Genomic DNA, 24,800 nt, shown 5'->3' with positions numbered 1-24,800 from the left:
TGCAACAACTCAAAATTTTTTTACAATTTAATCCAAAATATATCCTATTTTAATGTGTCCTAACAGTACTGTGGTTATATACATAACTACTAAGACTTATAATTGTATTACCATTATTTTATTTCTAATTTAAATAAAAGATTTCGAAAAAAAAACATTGTTTAAATTTAAACTGGCTCTCCTGGAAAATTATCTTTTTTACTTGTGCCATTATTCTTGCAAAGCAGCGATATAATGACACTAACAGTCGAAATTTATCCAGCCATTTGATAGATCCGACCGAATAAAAAAACAAACATACAAGATACGCGCGAAAAACATAACCCTTCCTTGGCAGTCGGGTAAAAAGTAACTTGAAACCATAGATTAGTAAAGACGACTCACTCCTAACAAGAAATTGTAACCAGTTTTGACAATTGAAATTGTCATTGTCATCTATTTTCGAGTTTAAAAAAAGTTGTATTTAGATCATTTACGAATGAAACGATATTTCTCCGCACTTTTCTTCGATTTTGTGTTCTTGCACCACTTAACTGCGCATGTCGGCATTGTTCCACGTAAATTACACCATGACAGCCATTAAAAGGCTGACATGACATACTTGTCAGCCGTTTAAGACATTTAATGGCTTTCTTTAATTACAAGGCGGTGAGATATCTATACTTATCTATGCTTCAAACTTTCAAAAAATCCTACGAGTCGATTAAATATGTCACCAAATTTTTTTGTCTGTTAGTAATTTTCATTATTAAAAAATCCAATCAACTGATTTTCACTTTCTTACTCGCTTGCTCACTCTCTTCTGTGTCCTCTCTGTCCCTCTTACCGTTCTTTACTCTATTCTCATCTACATTCTCTTTATTCGATTTATTTTCTTTATAATATTCGTCAATTTTGTGACTATTTTCTCCATTTAATGGTTCTAGAAGGATGCTCTCATCCAGTTCTCTGTTTTTTGGTGGTTCATCCACTTCCAACTCAGTTTCATCATCAGATTCAATGACATTGCGTTTTGTTTTTGGCTTAGATGGACCGGCTGTAAATCAAATACATATTATAATAATTTAAATACGTTCGACACTCGTAAGGCAATCCTTAAGCGTTAAGTGAAATTTACAGGAGAGAGAATTGAACTTGACTTATAAATTTTCCACATTGAAATATTTTTTAAACAAATTGTTTATTAAAATCTTTAGGTTACATACTCCATCGAAAATTACATTTCAATAAATAATAATGATGAGTATAGTTTTTGGGGTCAATTTAAGATGAAGAAGTGTGTATGTATTGTATAATGTCAATTTAAGATGAAGAAGTGTGTATGTATTGTATAATGTCAATTTAAGATGATGAAGTGTGTATGTATTGTATAATGTCAATTTAAGATGATGAAGTGTGTATGTATTGTATAATGTCAATTTAAGATGATGAAGTGTGTATGTATTGTATAATGTCAATTTAAGATGAAGAAGTGTATATGTATTGTATAATGTCAATTTAAGATGATGAAGTGTATATGTATTGTATAATGTCAATTTAAGATGATGAAGTGTGTATGTATTGTATAATGTCAATTTAAGATGATGAAGTGTATATGTATTGTATAATGTCAATTTAAGATGATGAAGTGTGTATGTATTGTATAATGTCAATTTAAGATGATGAAGTGTGTATGTATTGTATAATGTCAATTTAAGATGATGAAGTGTGTATGTATTGTATAATGTCAATTTAAGATGAAGAAGTGTATATGTATTGTATAATGTCAATTTAAGATGATGAAGTGTATATGTATTGTATAATGTCAATTTAAGATGATGAAGTGTGTATGTATTGTATAATGTCAATTTAAGATGAAGAAGTGTATATGTATTGTATAATGTCAATTTAAGATGATGAAGTGTATATGTATTGTATAATGTCAATTTAAGATGATGAAGTGTGTATGTATTGTATAATGTCAATTTAAGATGATGAAGTGTGTATGTATTGTATAATGTCAATTTAAGATGAAGAAGTGTATATGTATTGTATAATGTCAATTTAAGATGATGAAGTGTATATGTATTGTATAATGTCAATTTAAGATGATGAAGTGTGTATGTATTGTATAATGTCAATTTAAGATGATGAAGTGTATATGTATTGTATAATGTCAATTTAAGATGATGAAGTGTATATGTATTGTATAATGCCAATTTAAGATGAAGAAGTGTATATGTATTGTATAATGTCAATTTAAGATGATGAAGTGTATATGTATTGTATAATGCCAATTTAAGATGAAGAAGTGTATATGTATTGTATAATGTCAATTTAAGATGATGAAGTGTATATGTATTGTATAATGCCAATTTAAGATGAAGAAGTGTGTATGTATTGTATAATGTCAATTTAAGATGATGAAGTGTGCATTGTAATCATTTACATTCATTCATTTAATTACATTCATTTAATTTTGTACCAAAAACACTCACACCAAGAACAGAAATGTCTGGCCTGGTATTGAACCTGAAACCCTCTGCACAACATGGGCAGTATGGAAACTCCCTACAAAGCGTTCGAAACGGCACACTAAACAATTATATAGCTTCTGTACTAGTAGGTCCCATCATGATTTGTTTCTTTTTTAAAAGATTGGTATTTCGATTTTTTACCGAGGGAAAAATACTGGGTTCATAAATAATTAAATGGATAGGACGAAAGAAAATTACATACGAATGATAATTTAGCAAAAGACATTCTCGTTGAACATAACTATACTTTTCATACCTACTAATTTGCACCTTATTTATAATAACTTATTAATTTACTTATTGTTTTGCACTAAAACAAAGTGTCAGTCAACCTTTCGCCTACTAAGTAGCGCCTATTATTAAAGGCTAAAATATAATATTTACAATAAAAAACTTTAAGAAACTTAGATGTAATTAAAATACTGTGGGCGCGCAGCCCTAACGCGAACTCTCGCCCAGCGCACCTGTAGGTATATAATTCAAGGACAGGGCAGAGTTTCAATACTGGTAGATCCTTATACTGTGCCAGTTGATGACTGCTCCACCAAAAGGGTCACCAAAACAAGTAAAACTTAAAGCTTAAAGCTTATTATTTACAAACTTATAATTTGTTATTTTATTCTTATATATAATATATCTATCTATTTACAAACTTAAAATCTATATACAATATACATAAAAAATATAATTTAAACAAAAAAAGAAATATTAAAACTTAAATAATTAAATATAAAACAATGAGTCCAAATCACTGCCTCCCGGTAGAGTCCCAAGAATGCTGGCTGCGTTGCCGCGTTGTATGGCCAAACTTATTCTTTGGCCAAAGTACGCACCAGCTCTTGGGTCTCCAGAAACGTCAACCAGACGCGACGACATTTCTTTGAAGAACCGTCGTGCTTCTGGCCCCCACGGACCCAGAGTCTCTACCGCAAACGGCACAAATATGTAGCCATCCCCCAAGGCTGCATATTTGCGCCGCTTCACAGATTAAGCCGCCTCTGCCACACCTCCCGCATGCGTCGAGGTCACTGAAATATGGGATGGAGCCAGCGTATCCACGCAAGTCGCATCCCATACAAGTGACCTCCCCTGTTTCCAGGGAACGAGAGTCATACCGTCGGGCCGCTTGCCATCATCACGTGCAATACCATTCGGCTCAAGGCAAGCCGGCACGTTGATGGTAACAAGGGCCCTTCGGATGATATCGTTGACACACGCATGACGCGACAAGCGATCAGCACTGCGGCGGCAAGACAGTCCGTGGTGGCCAAACTGGCTGACATTTTCACCACAGAGACAGCGATGTGGCTCATTTGTTTTCATACCTAAACGCAGGCAGACACAAATTGAAAATGATATATTATCAAAAAACATACCTAAATTGTATGATGGTAAAGCCTGCAGCCAAAAACCTGACTCTTTTTCAGAGACTGCTAAAAGACGAGCCCGCTCTGAAAGATTTTGTGAATTGTCTAAAAGTTTTTTTTGGTAAGATTTACAAATGGGCTCGTCCCACAATCTCTGAACAGTTTTGTCATCAGGAAAATTTTGCCCTGGGCAGGCCAATGTCCAGGCAGTTTCGGCTTCGTTCACATAAGCAATTTCAAGATTACTAAAAACCATTTTATGCAGTATCTTGTCAATTAAACTTTGTGTGCTATGTGAAGAAGAAAAATGATTTTATTCTATTTTTAAAAGTCTTACCCGCTTCTTCATTTTCATTGTCAGACACATCAGCTCCATTACTTGGCGTGGATACAAAGAAGTTGGTGATCGGCTTCTGCCATTTCGGAGTCTCCCGTGGGCACACAGGATTCCCTCCGGAATTACCCCGGGAACTCTTGTCACTTGTACCTGAACATAAATATGATATATTATGAAGGTGGTCAAACCCTTTGTGGTTCGACTCCGGCAGCACCACCGCCACACCTAATTCTGTTATAACAGCAGTGTTAAGCGCTGCTGTGTTCTGGTTTGAACTGTGGTAAGGGAGACATACTTTTCTAAGGCATTCCAGCTTAGTCTCTATACCTCAGGTAAGAATATCTAACCCTACCTGTGGTTGATTACAGATGTCTATGGGCGGCAGTAGCCACTTACCAGCACGTAGACTTAAAAGGAAGTATGGCAGGAAAGTTTTTAAAGTTGTGTAAAGTCTACCAATACACATACCATACACACTTTGCCATTAATGGATCAGGCTGCCCTGTCTTTCTGAGAGATAACCCATGCCCAGTGATGGGTTGATGAAGACTTAATGAATATTTTATTTTCAGTAACAAATTCCGAAGACAAATATTGTATACCTGAAGTGCTTGGAGTACTAGGAGGGGGCGCAGCACTACATCTGGCTTTGTTACTTTTACCCGCGGAAACTGAAAAACAAGTTATCATTCATAATATTTTTTCTAAGGATTATAAATAAATATGGTGGAAGCCTCCTTAGTACAACTCTGGCGACACCATTGATACATCTATTCATTCATTTAACAGCAGTGTTAAGCTTTGAAAGGTAAGGGAGGCGTACTGAAGCATTGCAACATAGTCCTCAGGGTAGTGGCGCATCTGTGGCCGACCTCAGGTAGGGTAATCTTATCTAAGGTTGATTGCAGATGTCCGTGGGCGGCAGTAGCCACATACCATCAGGTGGAACGTATGCTCGTTTGTACTATAAGTTTGTGTATGCTCTTAACATAGTAGCTTTGTAGGTACTTAATTATAAGTGTAGACATCTGTAACAACTCCATATAAAACAGATTCTATTGAAGCTGATCAAACGCATTGCTACTTCTGAGAACTGAGATGTCGCCTCATCTAACCGGCATCCATAGAATAGTATGCCGACATCAAATATCATTTTATAGACAACAAATATTAGTAAATAGATTATATAGCTACAAATATAATGAGTTACCGTGGTAGATGTTGATGTCTTATAGAATAGTATGTGTAAATTCCATGATGATATTCGTTTAAAATCATGCAAGTATAATCTGAAAGTTATTACTTACTTTTAGCGCCTACAGAGGCCCTAGTTCTGGCCATATTGCTCCTGTTACACAAATTCACATAAGAGATACCAAATTTTTCACGTATAACTTCACAAGATCACTATAAACTATATAGAGTATTTAAATTTTCAAACAAAGGACGAACAATTATCGTAGTCGATAAAAACTTGTTGACATTACCATGATTACCAGAGTTGCGAAATTTGGCGCGAAATGAGTTGCGGATCTTGTCTTTTATTTTTTTGTTTATGCCATAGCTTCTCGGGCTTATGACCATTTTGCCAATGTCAAGTTGTACGTAAAAAACGCGTAAATTCAAAATATAAAAAGTAAAAATCTATTAATTTAGAATAGGGGGGGATTACGGTTCTTACGGCGCCAAGATTTGAATGCGGATCCGTATAGATTTCGATGAGACAAGACGAAAAGTAAGAATATTTTTTTTTGATATCTCGCTTAGTTTTCGAGATATCGATACTCAAAAATTATTCGAAAATTTCAATTTTTTGCGTTTTAAAAGTGAAATTGCCGAGGAACGGCGCGACGGAAACGGGTGCGACTGGTATCTCCGGATAGGGGAGGACGTGCAGAATACGGTAGAAGAAAAATGAAGAGAATTCGTTAAGAAACGGCGGAGGAAAATGAGAAAAACCAAATTTGAAATCGGGCAAGGGACAACGAAGTTAGAGGTGATTGAAATTTGAGTTGGTATTGGTTAGGTTAGGTTAGGTTAGGTTAGGTTTAGGTTAGGTTTAGGTTAGGTTAGGTTAGGTTAGGTTTTTTTTTATTATTATTATTATTATCATAATAATAGTGATAGTCATAATAAAGGATAAAATATATCTTCAAAAAATTTTTTCAATAAAATTCCAACATTTTTAATAATGTATTTATTAATATCTTGAAAACTAAGCAAGATATCGAAAAAAATTATTCTTTGTTTTCGTTTTCTTTTCCAAAAATCTATCGAAATGCATCATTAAAAGAATATATTTTTTTTTTATTTTTCGATTTTTAAATATCGATATCTCGAAAACTAAGCGAGATATCAAAAAAATTTATTCTTACTTTTCGTCTTGTCTCGTCGATATCTATAAGGATCCGCATTCAAATTTTGGCGCCGTAAGAATCGTAATCGTGCCTAGAATAGTTCAAGGATCAGGTTTACTACAGATTGATATTGTTTGTATAAAATAAAGTCCAGTTTAGTCCTCAGGGATAGCGGCGCATCTGTGGTAAACATCAGGTAGGAATAACGAATCCTATCTATTGTTGATTACAAATGTTCGTGGGTGGCAGCCATAGAATATTATTATATACGGTAGCGGCAGCAGCCACTTACCTTCAGATGGACTGCATGCTCGTATGCTATTCTTATATTATATAAAAATAAATAATTGGCTAAGTATGAGTCGAACTCGCACATATAGGCTTCCACCAAATGTTCATCCAAGTAACGCCATATATTGGAGGTTCTGTATACTGTATGTGTGATGCATACTGTGCGCTGACGACTTATTACAAAATATGAACACAGAAGGCGTTAACCTATAGTGCAGGGTGTGCAATGCACACGGACGCCGCCATGGTCCATTTTTTTTTTTATAATATAGACGTAGTAGACGAGCATGCAGTCCAACTGATGGTAAGTGGTTACTGTCGCCCATGGACATCTGTAATGAACCCCAGATAAGATTAGATATTCCTACCTGAGATCGGCCACAGGTGCGCCGCTACCCCTGAGTACTAAGCTGGAACGCCTCAGAAAAGTCTGTTTCCCTTACTACACCCTTCAAACCGGAACACAACGGCGCCTAACACTGCTGTTACTAGGTAGAAATAGGTGTGGCGGTGGTGCCGCCGGAGTCGAACCACAAAGGGTTCTACCACCTTACAAACCACCATGGACCATCATGGTACAACAATGATATGACAGAAGCGGCCAGCCAGCGCGGTGGCGGCAGTTATGAAGCGCGAGCGCCCTATGGGTGGCTTCTTTCTCGAACATTTTGTTTCAACTCGAAATAAACCTTTTCAGGGGTCAGGCCTAGGGGGGCGCCAGGGTATCATTGCACACGAGCGCTACACTAGCTAGAGCCGCTCCTGCAGTAATAGGGTTCCGTTTTTACCCTTTAGGTACTGAACCCTAAAGACAAAAAATCTCCGAACGACTAACGAACCACCAAATAATTTATATAAAGGTCAAAATGAAAAAAAACCTCTCAAATCAAAATTTCATTTTAATCAACTTATTTATTACAAAAATATAATTCTAGCAACACATTACTATAAAGCGATCAGTATTATACATTTAAGCGTTGGTAACACTGACACATGTTATACAATTAGAACTGAGTATATATGTATACATATATCACATTATGTACCTTAAGGTAGCATCGGGCCTCTTTCCTGTCACGCATGTGACATCCGCACATAAGAAAACTTGGCCTATTATTCGGGAGATCTGATTTTCAAAGCCAAGTATCTCTGATTTCGTCAGTGATATGTGTATTTCTAATACTGAACGAATTTTCATTTTCCTAAAACGGTAAAGAAAAATATCGCGAAGAAAAACTGCACGCCTGAATTCGAAAAAAATATCAAGGGTGTGTCATCTCATCATCACCACCAACCCATTCCTGTCCCACTGCTGAGCACGGGTCTCTTCTCTAAGAAGGATTAGGCCATAGTCCACCGCTCTGGACAAGTGCGTATTGATAGACTTCACAATGTGAAATTCACATACCTTTGTAAACTTTTTTTTTAGATTCCTCAGGTATGCAGGTTTCCTCACGATGTTTTCCTTCACAGTTTAAGCAAATTTCTAATACGCACATAACTTTGAAAAATCAGAAGTGCGTGCCTGGGATTTGAACCTCCAAGGTGTGAAATCTACCAATTCGCACTTGGCCAGCACCGTGGACTATAACTTAAGCTCCTTAAGAGTCCCGTGCCCTGCAGTGGGACAGTAATGTTTGACGAGTGTCTTCACATGTGTGCCTATGACACGATAGGATGCATGTGACACGAGTCACATGCACGACAGGAAAGAACTTCTCCAACTTCAATTTAGAGGTCTTAGTATGAGTTTTCAAAACGTTTTCGTTTTTTATTCGCAACAAAAATAAACAAGTACAATAAATCATAAAACTGTATAGATTTTCAATTACCTACTAATAAATTTACCAAATTGAATTTGAATTGAATCAAATTGAAATTTCTAAAACAAAAGTTTTTGTGACAAATCACAGAACTCATACTAAGAAACGTAAAAAAAAATATTTTTTCTGCTTTCTATTTAGTGTTTCGATTATGATTAAAGAGAACATTGAATTCTAAAAAAAAATATGGCGAAATGTTTATACTAATATAGTCCGCGTAAAACTGCTGGTCCGCTCTGAATATAGAAATAAATCACATCGCCATAGTAAATTGTATGACTACACCTGCTCGCAACAACTTCAGAGGGGACTAGCAGTTTGGCGCGGACTATACCTACTAGTTTATAATTAATAATAACTTATGAACTAAGTTAGTAATTGAATCAAAGCTTTTAAGCATTTTGACACATTCACAAATAATAACTTCGAAAATGCATAAATTAACAAAATCAAATAGATTTCGGCGAAACTATAAAAAAATGGAAAGAACGTGTCATTACATTACATCTGTTATTAATATTCAATCCATCTAATGTTTTGTCTACCAAAGATCTATTTGACAATTTCTTCATATTATTATTGTCAATTTTTTATGTTTAATTACATAGATAGATCGATTATTAATAACGGCCGTAATTCGAATAATCTAATAAAATTTTGATGTAACAAAGTATAGTCCCCGCCAAACTGCTAGTCTGCTCTGAATATAGAAATGAATCGCGTCGTTGTAGCAACTTGTATGATTATACCTGCTCGCAACAACTTCAGAGCGGACTAGAAGTTTGGCGCGGACTATACCAAGTATTGGATCACAGTCGGGTAAAATTTTATTCGAGTGAAACATAATTTCGATAGTAGACAATGCCATTTTTGAAGTGCACACTTCTTCTAGACCCTCTTAATGTTAATGAAGATGATTATTTATAGAAAAAAAATCGGTTGTCTGACGATAGTTGAACGTGACAACGTCATAAGAAAATACTGATGGAATGGTTGCATTTTTCAAAAGAAAGCAGCTGTCCACGCAGACGCATCGCTCACTCAAGTAGGAGAGAGACAGACGTCGAACGCTGCCGAACGCGGAGGCCGATTGTGCCTCTGTCGCTCGTTCCGCGCTCTCGCTTGCACTTCAAGCCTTAAATGGAACGCCTCAGAGCGAGGTAACGCCGCATGAGTATTGTTTTTAGGTGCGTGCAGCCGGCTCCATCGAATTATAAGACGTTGTCACGTCAAAAATCAACGGAATGCACTCCGGGAGTGCTTTAATTATCAGTATAAAAGTACTACCATTTATGTGGTAACATACAATATTCATTTATTGCGCTACCGTACACAAACATGACAATTTATATTACATTAAAAATCGTCTTACGAATTTTCGATCAGGCCACGTGTCCTGACGCGAGTGTAACATTTTTTACCCGTCACAAAAAAAGCACAACGGCGCTAAAGAAGTTGTCACTTCAATAAAAAAATTCAATTATTACATAATACATACATAATACATAATTTACAGAAAACAGATTCTTAATAAATATATTTTTAAACTTACAATATGCACTGGTCGATTATGCCCGTTATTAATAATGAATCCATCCAATGTTTTGATCCACCAAACCTTACTTACTTACTCACAATGTTAGAACTATAAATAATTGTAGTAGACAGCTTATATCAAATATCGATCGGTGGTTGGCAAAACGTTAAATAGATTGATTTTATTAACAAATGGCATTCATAAATACAAAAAAATATTGTAATGATCAGAAAATTAATTTGTTTTAGGAATTTTACAACTGCGTGATAGAAAAACGTTTTGAAAGCTTTTATCTCTATTACCTATTTATAGTTCGCGCCAAACTTCTAGTCCGCTCTGAAGTTGTTGGCCGCAGGTGTAGTTACGAGAGTCAATGCGGTCGAACACAACTACAAGCATATACTCCGTAGCAACGTAAGGCACACTAATGCAGCTATGTCCCCGCGGGCGAGAGCGGGCAGCGGAGGGTGTCGGGGGGTCCCGCGCTGTCTTCGTCTCGCTAATATCTACAATTTGCTGTTGCGACACGACTCGTTTCTACATTCAGAGCGGACTAGAAATTTGGCGCGGACTCTTCCTGCCATACTTTAATGAAATAAGTACATAGCTCGATCGAGCTTTCCTACTATATCCTTATATTTAACACAAAATTATTTATAAAAAACATCATTACAATCTATTATATTACAATTAAGTAAACCTTAGTACTATTAAATTAAAATTAATTCACTCAGTATTATCTCAACACTTTGTAATACTTAAGTACTGTAAAATATTTTATTATGATTTATTTTAAAAACTTTACTTTGCTTTTATGTAAAAAAAAACACTTTGAAAAGTGCTAAACTTATGCAACATTGACTCTCGTGTGATCACCGTACCCGCTAGATGGCGGTAGTGTCGATGTCGGGTTTAGAGCCAGTTGAAGGCAACACGAAAGATTCTAATGCATTTCTCTCGAGTGCACGGTATTTTCACTTACTTTATTTATTATGTAATTTATTTACATTTCTTAATTTATAAGTATTATACATATACGAGGGTGCGTTTTTAAGTTCGCGGAATGAGTGACAAGGAGGGAAAATAAAATGTCAAAATTATTTTTCTTTTTCTACATATTCTCCTGCAAGACGAATACATTTTTAAGATCTTTGTATTAACTTATTTAAACCCTCATAAAAAATGTTTCGTCCTTGTCGGAAAAATTGCGTCCTTAACTTCTTCGTCTGTAGAAAATTTATTTCCACGAAGCTCTTTTTTCATTTTTGGAAAGAGATAATAATCGCTGGGAGCCAGGTCTGGCCTATAGGGTGGGTGATTTAAAATATCAAAGCTCACCTTATGCAGGGCAGCCAGTGCAATACGGCTTTTGTGTACGGGCGCATTGTCGTGCAACAGCAGGACACCTCTGGTTGATTTTCCCCGCCTTTTTTCTTTGATGGCTACTTTTAACCGCTCCAGGATAGTTGCGTAATATTCTCCGGTTATAGAGACACCTTTATCTTTATAATCTATTAACAAAATTCCTTCTGAATCCCAAAAGACTGTCGCCATGAATTTTCCGGCCGATTGTGACACCTTAAACCTTTTAGGAGGTGCTGTACCCTTTTTATGCCACTGCATGAAGTCTTGTTTAGACTCAGGTTCATAATGGTGAACCCAAGTTTCATCTCAAGTAACAATTCGATTCAATACAATATCTTTATCTTCTCCACAGAGGTTCAAAAACGCACGGGAACATTCAACGCGCTGTTGTTTTTGAGGCGGCGTGAGCATTCTCGGCACCCACCGCGCGCTGACCTTAGTCATGCCAAGATGGTCATGCAGAAATTTAAAAATGCTTGTATCCGATACTCCAACCATTTCTGCAAGCTGTTCCTTCTTTAGCCGAGCATCTTCCAGTACTAATTTTTCGACTTTCGCCATCGTTTCCGGAGTGGTCACCTCAACAGACCGTCTGGGTCGTGGGTCGTCTTCAAGTGAATCCCTGCCTAGCTTAAAAAGGTTGTTCCACTTGTAAACCATCGTTTTTCCAGGGCAAGAGTCCCCGTAAACCGATGACATCTTTTCCATTATGATTTGCACAGACTTTCCTTGCTTGGTAAGGAACTTTATAACGGCGCGATGCTCGATTTTCTCCATACTTTAATTTTTTTCCGGATTGAGTTGTTTAATTGTCGATAGTTTTAAAACTAATTATGCAATTGTGATAAAACTTTATATTTATACTATTTATGAGTCACTTAACACGTACCGCCCTTAACAAGCCCGCTATCATCCCTCCAACCCCGCCATTCCGCGGACTTAAAAACGCGCCCTCGTACCTCAAATAGATTTCGAATTGCCTTATTTGCCTAATTTTGTCTGAAATAATGTAATAAATAATGGAATAACGAGCTACAGTCAAAATTTTTGAAACAACAACATATTTTTACATAACATATAATAATTTCCATGAATTGAGTACAAAAATCGAGGTAAATTTCTTAATATTCGAATTTCTTAATCGCTAAACTTTATCTTAAACTACAAGTAAATCAGCTTTACAAACATTTGATCAAAAGTTTGGTACAAGCACTTGCAAACATAGACAAACAAAGTCAAACACCCTATCCACACATTTAAATTCGTTGCAGTGTGGCAAGCGTGTCCACACGAAACAGTTAAGATATAAATAACACATCAAGCTTTAGAAAGAGACGATCGGCAGTTTTCGGCTTTGTATAGCGTTCTCTGTCACTTATATTATAGCAGTTATGTCCACTACAAAATATATATACAGAGTTGTAAACACAAAGCTAAATTAATAAGTAGGTACAAATTATGATTTAAGTTGGCATGTTGTAACAACTCTTTATAGATATCTGTAAATCCGAAGATAACCGATTATAATCGAGGTTGTGAAGCTCATGTGAGATACAGAAATATTTATTGTAACTTGGCACTTGTAGAATCAATTGTACTTAACTGTTCTTCATTTTTTGGACATTTCTCTTCAATTTTTTCTTCTTCAATGTCAGACATTGTTGTTGTGCTAACTATTTTTGAATTAAGCCCGTCCACAGCTAAGTAACTTTCTATTCTAGGCAATTCGCTTCTCGGTTGATACCCTTCGATCACTAAATTGTTTAAATTGAAGGTTTTATCTCTATGGGTCTTCATGTGGACCCCGAGATCCTCAGTCAAGAATTGTATATCACACATTTTACAAGCGATATACTCTGTCGGATCCAAAACAACATGATTATACATATGTTTGTAATACGCGGACTGTGTGAGAAAATAGACATCACATTCGAAACATTTGAATAGCTTTTTGAAGCTTTTTGACTGTGGTATAGCTTTAACTACTTCGGTCTTATCCAATGTGTTTTGCGTCGAATCTGTAGCTACATTGTTCGAAGTGGTATCATTCGATACAGAAATTATTTCGAGTTGTTCAGTAGTTAGTTTCATTTTTTTATGATGGATATAAACGTGACGACCTAGGGATAATTTGCCAAAGAAAAGGCCACAAGTTTCACAATACGCTCTTTTAGTTTGATGATTATACACATCCATATGCCACTGCAAAGACTGCATATCAACGAAATGAGTAGAACATGGCACACACTTAAATATCTTCTTTCTGACACTTCGTCGTCCAAATCTCACTAAAACGTAATTCTTTCTCGACAGATCACGATGTTTTCTATGCAAAGCAATGTGAGATCTGAAATCCGTTCTTTTAAATGCCAAAGAGCATGAAATACAGCATTTCTTTTGTATATCCGAACAACAAACATGATAATTTCTTTGGGTTCTCTCAACGCAAACTCTACAATCTTTGCATTGATATAATTTGATTTTCTTCACATCATTGTCTGGTCTTACTAACGGTAGGTCGTCTGTATCGACAGATGAAGCATATACTGTCCTTTCTGTATTTTGGACATCATCTTTATTGACCTCATCTTGCGTAGTCACGTCTTGTACTACATCTTCCATTTCTTGTGTAGTGTCGAACAAGTTTTCTTTTTCATCCAAAGCAACAGAATCACATACATCATCATCATCGTCTTTAAAGATCTTTTCCATTACAGTATTAACAACAAAATTGTTATGTTTATCATTTACATGATGGATAGATTTATGCTTTTTCATTGTATACAAGCCGAACTCTAAGTTACATATATGACATTGATTCGAATCTGTACTATGTATTCTATTATTTCTACGCATATGACACAGTAGTGTGTGTCTGTTTATATAATGCACTTTACAAGAAATACATTTATACAGATCGTATGGTCCTTGTTTAGACGAATTCTCGTCGTTTGAAGCCTCGTCTTCGTCGTAAGCCGACGTATTCGGTTCCATTGTCTGATTATTGTCCTTATCTATACTAACATTTGCTGCTTGACTTTCAGTTTCAGTGACGTCATCAACCGTAACATCTCTTTCACTGACGACATCTTTAGCAACTTTAATTGAACCATTTTGAATGACTTTCCTATCAACAATTTCTATATTAAATTGGTCGGAGAACCCATTTTTTGCGTCATGGTAGATCTTATGTTTAGTATGACTGTGTCCTGTGAATTGTAAGTTGCAGGTATTGCATACTACGTTAGAGGTGACACATTCGTGATCTTTACTGAAATGATAACCTAAGGCTTTGGGGCTGAGGTAGTGAACATCACAGGGCTTGCATTTGTACAACCACGGATCCGTATCATCAGCTAATTTAAGACTGATTAGGTACAAGTAATTTTCATCCGGTATTTGACTGATCAAGTCATGTAGTTTATTGTGAAACGCAACGAGTGACGGATGTAAGGTAATGTCGCAGCTGGCACAACTTAATGGTTTTTCAGTCAGGCTAACACACTTTGGTATGTGATCTAGTAGCAGATCTTTACTGACGAAACACATGTAGCAGCTCTCGCATTGATAGAGTTTGTTTGTCATCTCTATTTTCCATCCTACCAAATCATTCACAGCATCCGACACTGAGTCATTTGGCGTTTCTGCTTGACTGTCTTCACTCTCCGTTTCAGGATTGTCTTGGTACGACCTATCAGATTTCCTAGTGTCATACGATTTCTGAACGGTTTTAGACGGTGTAGAGGTCTCGTACGCGTCATCCCTTTCATATTTATCGTCGTGTACCTCAAATTTTAGAACTGTTATGTTTTTAGTAACAAACTTGGGTAGATTTAAATGTAATTTTTCGTGTTTGAGCCTGAAGTATTTTCGTATTTTTAGCGAGCATTTGCTGCACTTCTCGGAAGTCGCCCTCGAGCTGCACTTGTGACGGGCTACGTTAACTCGTTTCATTAAATCTGCGGTACAGTGTACACAACGATACACTGTATACATTTTCCTATGACCACTCTGCGGGAATATAGTATATCTTTGACGTTTAACTTTCTGTTTCTTCTCATGTTCTTCCATATGAGTTTGGAAATCGTTTTCTTTAATCCATGTACTACAGTGCTGGCATTTTCTGAATTTAAGCGACTCTTTCTTTCTACCCGTTCGTAATGCTTCGTTCAAATCTTTATCTGATTGGTCATTAAATAAAATCTCACGAAAGGTTATCTCGTCTCCAAATATCACGTGTATATTATTATGTATCAATGCAGTAGTTTGCGTAGGGAACTCAGCGGTGCAACTGTTGCATTTGTATCTTGGTGTTCTTGAGCAGGGCTCTTTGGTATGTTCTAGAACGTTTTTCATATCAAAACAAAGCTCACATTGCGCGCACTTGTATAGGCTTCTCTTTGGCGGTCCTTCACCCACTAACTGCAATCTTATATTCCTTACATTACGTATCTTACCGTACATACTTTGAGACAGTATATACTCAACTTCTTCCCTAGACACAGACTGGAAACCGTCAACCAAAAAGTCGTTTTTCAATAACTTATCGTGATCAAACTTCAAGATTTTTATATCACGATGATTTACAAAATGGTCTCCGTGGTAATTCAGTCTGCAGAACCTACACGCGGTAGTTTTTAACACGTGAGTGTCGTTATAATGATGCTGACAGTGTTCGACCAAACTGTCATAGCTATTAAAGCCGTAGTTGCAAGCAACACAGGCGTAGATATATAATTTTGTTGGCGCAACTTTATCCTCGTCGCCACTAGATCGATACTGATGAAAGGGCAAATGCACATCGTAGGCATACTGTTCATACTTATGAGAACACTTCGCACACTTCGTATACTTTTGCGTTTTACAATCATGCACTTTCAAAGCTGTTGATGTTATGAAGCGTATTTTACATTCGTCGCACTTCATGAACTCCGGGAGCGGCGCATTAATCACTCTATCATCGTGAATCCTTACAAAAGTGTAATCGTCTAAAGTTAAATTCTTCTCAGAGTGATCTAACATATGTTTCGGATAAACTTTGTTCGAAAAAAGCAGACCGCATTTAAGACAGTTTCTCGTATAACTTTTCTCTTTACAAACCGCTGAAAGATGAAAGGTTTTGTTTTTTAGGGTATACGAGTTACACTTGCAAGTTTTGCAATAGTAGAGCTTACGTTCGCCTTCGAGCGCGGGCGAAGAGCCCTGTAACGCGGCGTCGACAAACTCTATTATAATGTAGTCAGAGCGACTTAAACCGTCCTTATCATGATATTTTCGGTGTTTAGATACCGAATCGGGGTGCATATTGAGATTACAAGTGTTACATTCGACGCCATTAACCTCCGTACAACCGGCAGACACGTGTTTCCAAAAGGCATTCTCATCGAAGTGCAACTTACACTTCGGACAACAACAAATCACTTTGCTTATGATTTTATCGTCGACGATGTGCACTTTGAATTTGTCCGAGTGTTCGTGTTGCATTGTGTGTATCGGTCGCTCCATGTGTGTGAAAGTGCGCCTACACTTAACACACTTCCAATCGCCCTTAGCGAGAACGCACCGTTTGGAATGCTCGACCGCTGTCGAACAAGTGACAAAGTGTATTTGGCAATTGTTGCACTTGAAAAGTGTTTGTTTTGGTATCGGGGCACCGATTAGCGATGGATTTTTGGTAAGACTAGTATTTTTTATAGTTTCCAAAGTGGTTTTCTTTTTATGATTCGGATGTTTGAGCGCTTTGTGTTTCTTCGCTGCGTATCTTGTAGCAAACGCTTGTTTACAAAGCGTACATTTGAATTTAACGCACATTTTAGGCAAAACTGGCAACTGCCCTTTGTAGATAAACATTTTTGAGTGTATTTTCAAAATGTGCATGTTATACTGTCTCGGCGTACCTATAACTTTCTCACAATACGCGCATTTATTTGAGAATGGCACCGGTTTTGACTTTTTGTGTACCGTTGCATGGAATTTCGACATGTGTTTCAATATCCCACCGGGATATTTGAAATAGCATGTGCAAGTCGGGCACTGCAAGAACTCCGTTGTACACCCCACTACGGGCACAGGTGCTTTAAATCTTCGTTTCCTGAAGTGCACTGCCCTGTGCCCTCGTAGCCCTAGTACCGTGTTGAAACCTTGCTGACATATATCACATATGTTTGTCTTTTCCGGTAGAAGTTCATATTTATGCGTCATCAGGGCGTCCTCATCCGGGAATGTTACATCGCAGTGGTTACAGAGTAAATTGTACTCATCTGCTGGAACGGTGATATTAGCCTTCGCTGCATTCGTCAACGGAAAAGTATTGTTTAAAATCGAACTTTTCGCTGTACTCTTTTTAGCTCTTTGGCGTTTTGGCGCTTCTGGCGTTTCGATAAAGCAGCTCGAAATAGATTGTGTGGTATTCACGCTCATGGAGCGAGCAACTAGGAATGAATGGGACTGTTTGTGAGTATCCAAATCGATTTGTGTCAGCAGGACAGCATCACACTCATCGCATGGAAACTCCTGCCAAGTCTCTGCTGTACTGGTTTCTGCAACCGGCTCGTTTGAAACTTTAGGTTTGCTGCCAAGAATTATCTTGTTGGGTATCGGAATATGATACTCATTGGAGTCATATTCCGCTAATTCTATAGATTCGTATTCTGAAATGAGAATTTAATTGTGATTACTACTACTTTGTGTAATTATCAGGATATGAAAACGAGCATAGTCTGCATAGACTGCATAGTCTACTCGATGGTGAGTACCTACTGCTGATCATGGAAATCTGCAATCAACCCCAGATAAGACCTGAGGTTGGCCATGGAAGCATTGCTACCCCTGAGACTAAGCTGGAATGCCTCATATGTGTATGTCTCCCTTACTACACCCTTCAAAGCGGAACACAGCAGCGCTACACTGCTGTTATAACAGAAATACGTGTGGCGGTGGTGCCGCCGGTGTTGAACCACCACCTTCAATTCATTTCCCAAACACACTGATCTGAAGTGTTCCAACGGAATCAATAGGAACGGATTTGAGGCTGACCTCAGGTAAGAATCTAATTTTATCTGGTGTTGATTACAAATGTCCATGGGCGGCAGTACTTTTTGAAGGTAGAACCTTTTGTGGTTCGACTCCGCGGCACCACCGCCGCACTTTCTGCCTTATAACAGCAGTGTTAAGCGCTGCTGTGTTCTGGTTTGAAGGCTGTGGTAAGGGAGACATACTTTTCCGAGGCGTTCCAGCTTAGTCCTCAGGGGTAGCGGCGCATCTGTGGCCGACCTCCGGTACGAATATCTAATCCTGTCTGGAGTCGATTACAGACGTCTATGGGCGGCAGTAGCTTACCATCAGGTGGACTGCATGCTCGTCTGCTACTCCTATATTATGACTTACCATAATCCACTGGTTCGGATTTTATATTTGTCACTTTAGAGAAAACATTTTCTATTTTTGGATAAACCAGTCCATTGCCCTCGCTATCTTCCTCCATTTTGAATTATATGTTACCTGTAAATTGAGAAAATTACATATTTAACCTTTTATATCACAAACACAAAAGATTTATAGGATTCCTTACTCAATGGGTGTGGACGGAACCCTATTAGTAAGCCTCCGCTGTCTGTCGGTCTGTCACAGGGCTCTATCTCTTGAACCATAATAGTCACTTAAATATTTTACAGAGTATGTATAATGGTGGCCGCTATAACAACACATAGTAAACAGCAACAAATAAATAAATAGGGGTTAACATACGAGAAATGAACATTGTACAAGTTGTTAAACAATAGTTAAGTTTGTCAAAATGCTAATAGATGGCGTTGTACGGATCTTGATCGAATCCTAAATCGCGCTAACGAAGTTACTTTGTAGCTGCTATAAGTAGCCAGATTTTTTTAAATTAGACTCGACTTTGTACAGTTCACTTCATGGTTTTATATGTTTTATATATCTATGATTATTATTAAATAATAATAAATTAAATTGTACAACATACTGAACTGTAGTGGGTAGACAGTTTAAATTTTCAAAATGTATAATGTATATGCTTCTATAACTGGTGAGACAGTAATGACTAAAAATAAAAATAAAAAATCTTCCAGGTATGAATACTTGTACTGTTAAACTTATACCTGTTTTGGGGTTTTTGGGTAAAAGAATGAGTGATGTACAAATAAAATTGATTATCATCAACCCATCCCTGTCCCACTGCTGGGCACGGGTCTCCTCTCACAATGAGAAGAATTAGGCCATAGTCCACATGTGGCCAAGTGCGTATTGGTAGACTTCACATACCTTTGAATATATATTTTTTTTATATTCCTCAGGTATGCACGTTTCCTCATGTTATCCTTTACCGTTTAAACAAGTGATAATTAATTTCTAATAGATAATTTTAAATCCTAGGTTATAAGAATATTCCATTCACCTTATTACATGTAAGGTAGATAGTTCGTATTTAAACGCATCTTCATTTTCAATAATGGGTTCAATAATGAGTTGATGATGATGATCGCGTCAAAAACAAATGTGTAGTGTAGTTAGGTTAAGCTTAGTATTAGGACAGTCATAATAAAGACTTCAAACTATAAACACGCCTCTTCAATACTATACGAGCCTGCTCCGTCACTACAAATGATGTGTTCATTGAAAACTTTTTTCAGGAAATTCACTGAAGGAAGGTATCTGGACACTTTGAAAACTCAAGTGTTTAGGACCCTAGTTTCAGTAACTTGTGCATAACCAATGAGAAAATCGATAGAAACAGTTCTCACACCAATATTGGTTATATTTACCACAATAGATAAGAACTATGCAACATGTTGTTTATCAAGTGTGGTTAAAATAATTACCGCAAAAAAAATATCAGCTAAAAATATTTTTCGGCTGACATTTTTGCAGCTCAAATGGTGCAGTAATGACGCAGGTTTTTTTTTTATTTCCCTGTATTTCTGAATAGGTAAGGTATCTTAAAATGCCATTAACACAACATCGGCAGCAATCAATAACAAGGAAATCTCAATTTGAAAATTATAAAGTTTAAAAATTTCCTTAGTCATTTAGAAATTTAATAAAAAAACAAAAAAATATTCATCATTGAAATATAATGTAGTTGTAAACTAGAGATCTTGGGCAATACAAAAATGTATCATACTTATAATATATTTGTTTGAAGAATATAGAAAATATCTTTAATATCTTAAAGGTGGAGGAACCCTTTGTGGTACGACTCCGGTGGCACTGCCACACCTATTTCTGCCTATTAATATAAGTGTCGAGCGCTGCTGTGTTCTGGTTTGAGGTGTGGTAAGGGATACTTAATTTTCCGAGGCGTTCCAGCTTAGTCCTTGGGGGTGGCGGCGCATCTGTGGTCGACCTCATGTAGGAATATCTAATCCTATCTGAGGTAAATTACAGATGTCCATGGGCGGCAGAAGCCGGTTACTATAAGTGGACTGCATGCTCGTCTGCTACTCCTATATTATAAAAAAAAGTTGAACTTCCATAATGAGAAGCCTAGTTAATATGAAATTATCAAAGTCTAAAGTTTGGCTGTAATTTTATGTACCAACATTTACTTTTTTTTTTGTTTTTACTAGTATATCGGATAGCTTGATCTTTTAAGAATGTAACACCATCAAAATGGCTTCAGTAACATGACTTTTGTCATGAAAAATGTTGGTTGGTCCCATAGTACCTATTTCTGTTATAACAGCAGTGTTAAGCGCTGCTGTATTCAGGTTTCAAGGGACACAACTTTTCTGAGGTGTTCCAGCTTAGTCCTCAGGGGGAGTGGAGCATCTATGACCGACCTCAGGTAGGCATATCTAATCCTATCTAGAATTGATTAAAGATGTCCAAGGGCGGTAGTAGCCACTTACCATCAGGTGGATGGCATGCTCGTCTGCTACTCCTATATTATAAAAAAGAAAACCAGCAGCACTTAGGGCTCGAACACAAAACTGCGATGCGACGCGATGCGAATTCGCAACGCAGAAAATTGCGATGCGAATTGATGCGGTATCGTGCGGCGTAGCGTCTCTCAGGGTGACCAACAACAACAACCACTGTGCGATGCGAATCAATTCGCAAGTTCTTGCGATGCGTCGAGGGAGCTCGCAGATTTTTGCGATGCGACGTCGCATCGCAGTTTTGTGTATCATCGACCCTTAATGCCATTATATAGCAGAAACAGGTGTGGCAGTAGTGCCACCGGTTGAACTAGGTTCTACCACCTTCAAAATACACATATTTCAAAGCTTAAGAAATGAAATGAAATGAAATATATTTTTCATTTGTTTAGGCTAACAACGGCACTTACAAATTGTCAGTTACAATATTTTTCTTAAACTACTACCAGATCAGAACGCAACCTCTACTGAGGAGATACGCTAAAAAACTCAGTGGGTTTGTATAATAATTATTCTCTTTTTTTTCAAATGCCATCATTTTTACATATAATTAATAAAGCAATAGCTCCAGTATCTTGCTTTACATTTATCTAAAAAAGAAGTTTGTTCAGCAAGATATGCTACACTTTGACATTTTCTTAATTAACTAATAATTTTGTTATTGATCAGTCCCAAGCTGTTTTATCATCAATATAATCAGAAATTTTATAATAAGCTTTACGATACTCAGACAATATGAGGCATGACAATTTTACATGAACTGTTGACCTCTAGTAAACCTACATCACTAATTCATTCTTACATTATTCTTAGGGATATAAGCCATTTTAACTTTAAAATTTACACTTACTTAACTTTTTGTCTTATCTACTATATATATCTCCCATTTATGATATTTATTTAATATTACATCTTCGATAGATCACATAAGGCATAGTCAACAGCATTGGTACTACCTATACATCTATTTCAAGTTTTTAATACGAAGTAAACATATTTTGTTTGGACAATGGCAGGTCAAAAAAACAATTCATTAAATTGCAAATTTTGAGACATAGTGACGTGTGTAGCAATTAATAGGATTCCTATACTATTTGCGGTTGAATACAGATGTCCATGGCAGTATGATGGCAGTAAATGCTTATTGCATCAGGCATGGTATTTAAAAGCAATATTTCGATAAATTAATATGACATTCATTAGGACAAGAAATAATATTAAGTACTTACCGGTTGATTTAAGCAACTATATCTCGAAACACTACTAAATGCAATATAAAAATACTTGTTTCACAATAATAATATCGGATTGAATAGTAAACACTAAACAACTACTGAGCTACTAAAAATGAAATGGATATTAGAATTAGGGAGTAGAGTAAGACACAATGACACGAAAAATATCGATACTTAGTGGTATCGACTATCGAGTACTTTCCATTCGATACCGATACTTTTATAATCGATTTGTATTCGATACTTTTGCAAGTGAGTTATTTTTAGCAAGTATTGCATAAAAACGCTCTAGATATAATTCTCTGTACAATTCTAAGAATATTTTTTTTATAATCTTGTTCTAGCTTCAGAAAGTTTGTACTAATATTTTTAATATTAACCCTAAGACTTCTTGTGGACCGTGCATTATGCACCAATAACTTTGATGCCAATTTATGGAAAAATATGTATTTTCTTCAAAATTTTCCTTTTCCTTTAATTTGTCAAATAACATTACTTCCCAGAATTTGACTCTTATTAGCGACACTATCAGATGGTGGAATAATATAGAGGGTGTTTTTTTTCAAGACGAACTCGTTCGTTCCCGGCTAAGGAAAAAGTTATTTTAAAAAACTAATGATGCAGTTTTCGTTTTTGTCAAAATCGGCCTCGTAACTCCTTTCAGCATTTTTCACTAATCCTTATAGTTTCGGATTTAGCCCTGAAGGCCTATTTGAAAAAATTCACCTGTATACAATCTACTAGAGAAAAAGAAATGCCAAGAAAAGTCATGGCATGTCAATTTCTCTTCCAATAAGCGGCTCTCTTAAACTCCCCCAAATACGGCGAGTTTTAATATTTTACTAAAATTAATACTAGTATTAATATATTGCATATATTTTTCTTATAATGACGTCTTGCCCTATTGTCAAGACAATTACAAGTTAAAATAATCCACAGAAGTATACGTTTCACTGGTAAATACGATTTTTGTATCCCAGGGTTTTAAGCAATATTTCGTAAAATTTCATATTAATTGGTATTATACATAGTTGTTACAATTTCATATTCATTTGTCTTGAAATATATGTATTCAAATACATATATTTCATAGCTAGATGTAAAATTACCAAAGTATATATGAGAACTATTTTTTTATTTACGCTATTGATTGACAAAATGGTGACATTATATTGTATCGATAATGTGTCGACAATATAATAATAAAGATCATATCATGTATCACAAAAATAGTATAAAAGCGATGGTGTTTGTTTCCTATGGGTAAACAGGAACTAGTTGATGGATTGTAACGGAATTTACATATTCTGTTTTTTTTAATGTCAAATACCCTGTTATTGTCACTTGTATAATATCACCTATATCTTTTCAAGGATACCAATACGAACAAGTGAGGTACGTGAAAAGTAGATAAGAATAATAAATCGACCAGAATGGACTCCTATTATATCATCGGTAATATGTAACAAACATTTTGAGGAAAAATGTTTTATACAAAGAAGCTGTCGTATTTATATATATTTCAAAATACTGTTATAAAATATTAAATTAATAATTAATAATCACCTATAAAAATTGTAGTATTTTTTTATTTTTTTGTAATAATTTGAATATGAAAGCTACGTTGCCACGCCAGGCTCATCAACTTAATACTGGATGTCAATCGATAAAAAGTATGAAGGTAACAACACTATACATATATATATTTATATTGTGTCTTAGACATCCTATATATATATGCATGAACAAGCATCGGACATGTAAGACATGTTGATTGGGCCATCCCGCATGAATGACGTCAAGACCGTAACGCCGAGTGGCGCGCTTTTTAAAACATCGTACAAAAGGATACGTATAGATATCCGAATTTACGGCACCTAGTTTACTTGTTCTCTTATACGATTGGGAAATATTTAGTACATCATATTTAAAGATAAATCATATATAGGAATCAGCGTATGGACAAACTAAAGCGCAAAAAGTGCAATTTTTGACATGTCGCTTTATACGTAGGGACCGTCGATAAGATCTAATTGTTATGGCAGAATACTTAATACAATCTTTACATTA

General features: G+C 36.2%; 2 protein-coding genes across 3 annotated transcripts; both read right to left on the bottom strand.

Annotated features, from left to right (window-relative positions):
* Positions 1-27: 27 nt before the first annotated feature.
* Positions 28-5,703, bottom strand: LOC140755677 (uncharacterized). 2 transcript variants are annotated; one of them, XM_073090993.1, is made up of 4 exons: positions 5,528-5,703; positions 4,823-4,891; positions 4,225-4,370; positions 28-1,022 (listed from the first exon to the last, which is right to left on the bottom strand). In XM_073090993.1, the coding sequence occupies exons 1-4, from the start codon at positions 5,559-5,561 to the stop codon at positions 762-764; spliced, it is 510 nt and encodes a 169-aa protein (XP_072947094.1). In that variant the 5' UTR covers positions 5,562-5,703; the 3' UTR covers positions 28-761. The 2 variants fall into 2 exon arrangements, with proteins under 2 accessions (XP_072947094.1, XP_072947093.1); XM_073090992.1 differs by lacking the exon at positions 28-1,022 and adding an exon at positions 3,239-3,967 and having other exon boundaries at positions 4,221-4,370.
* Positions 5,704-12,551: 6,848 nt separating this feature from the next.
* LOC140755663 (uncharacterized) lies at positions 12,552-22,817 on the bottom strand. The gene is made up of 3 exons (XM_073090970.1): positions 22,725-22,817; positions 18,980-19,093; positions 12,552-18,243 (listed from the first exon to the last, which is right to left on the bottom strand). Exons 2-3 carry the CDS (start codon positions 19,074-19,076, stop codon positions 13,157-13,159), a joined length of 5,184 nt encoding a protein of 1,727 aa, XP_072947071.1. The 5' UTR covers positions 19,077-19,093; positions 22,725-22,817; the 3' UTR covers positions 12,552-13,156.
* Positions 22,818-24,800: the final 1,983 nt, after the last annotated feature.

This window comes from Epargyreus clarus, unplaced genomic scaffold (assembly GCF_041222505.1).
Source record: "Epargyreus clarus isolate Ecla_fem2 unplaced genomic scaffold, WU_Ecla_fem_2.2 ptg000033l, whole genome shotgun sequence".
Lineage (NCBI taxonomy): Eukaryota > Metazoa > Arthropoda > Insecta > Lepidoptera > Hesperiidae > Epargyreus > Epargyreus clarus.
This window is presented reverse-complemented; position numbering and strand designations above follow the sequence as displayed.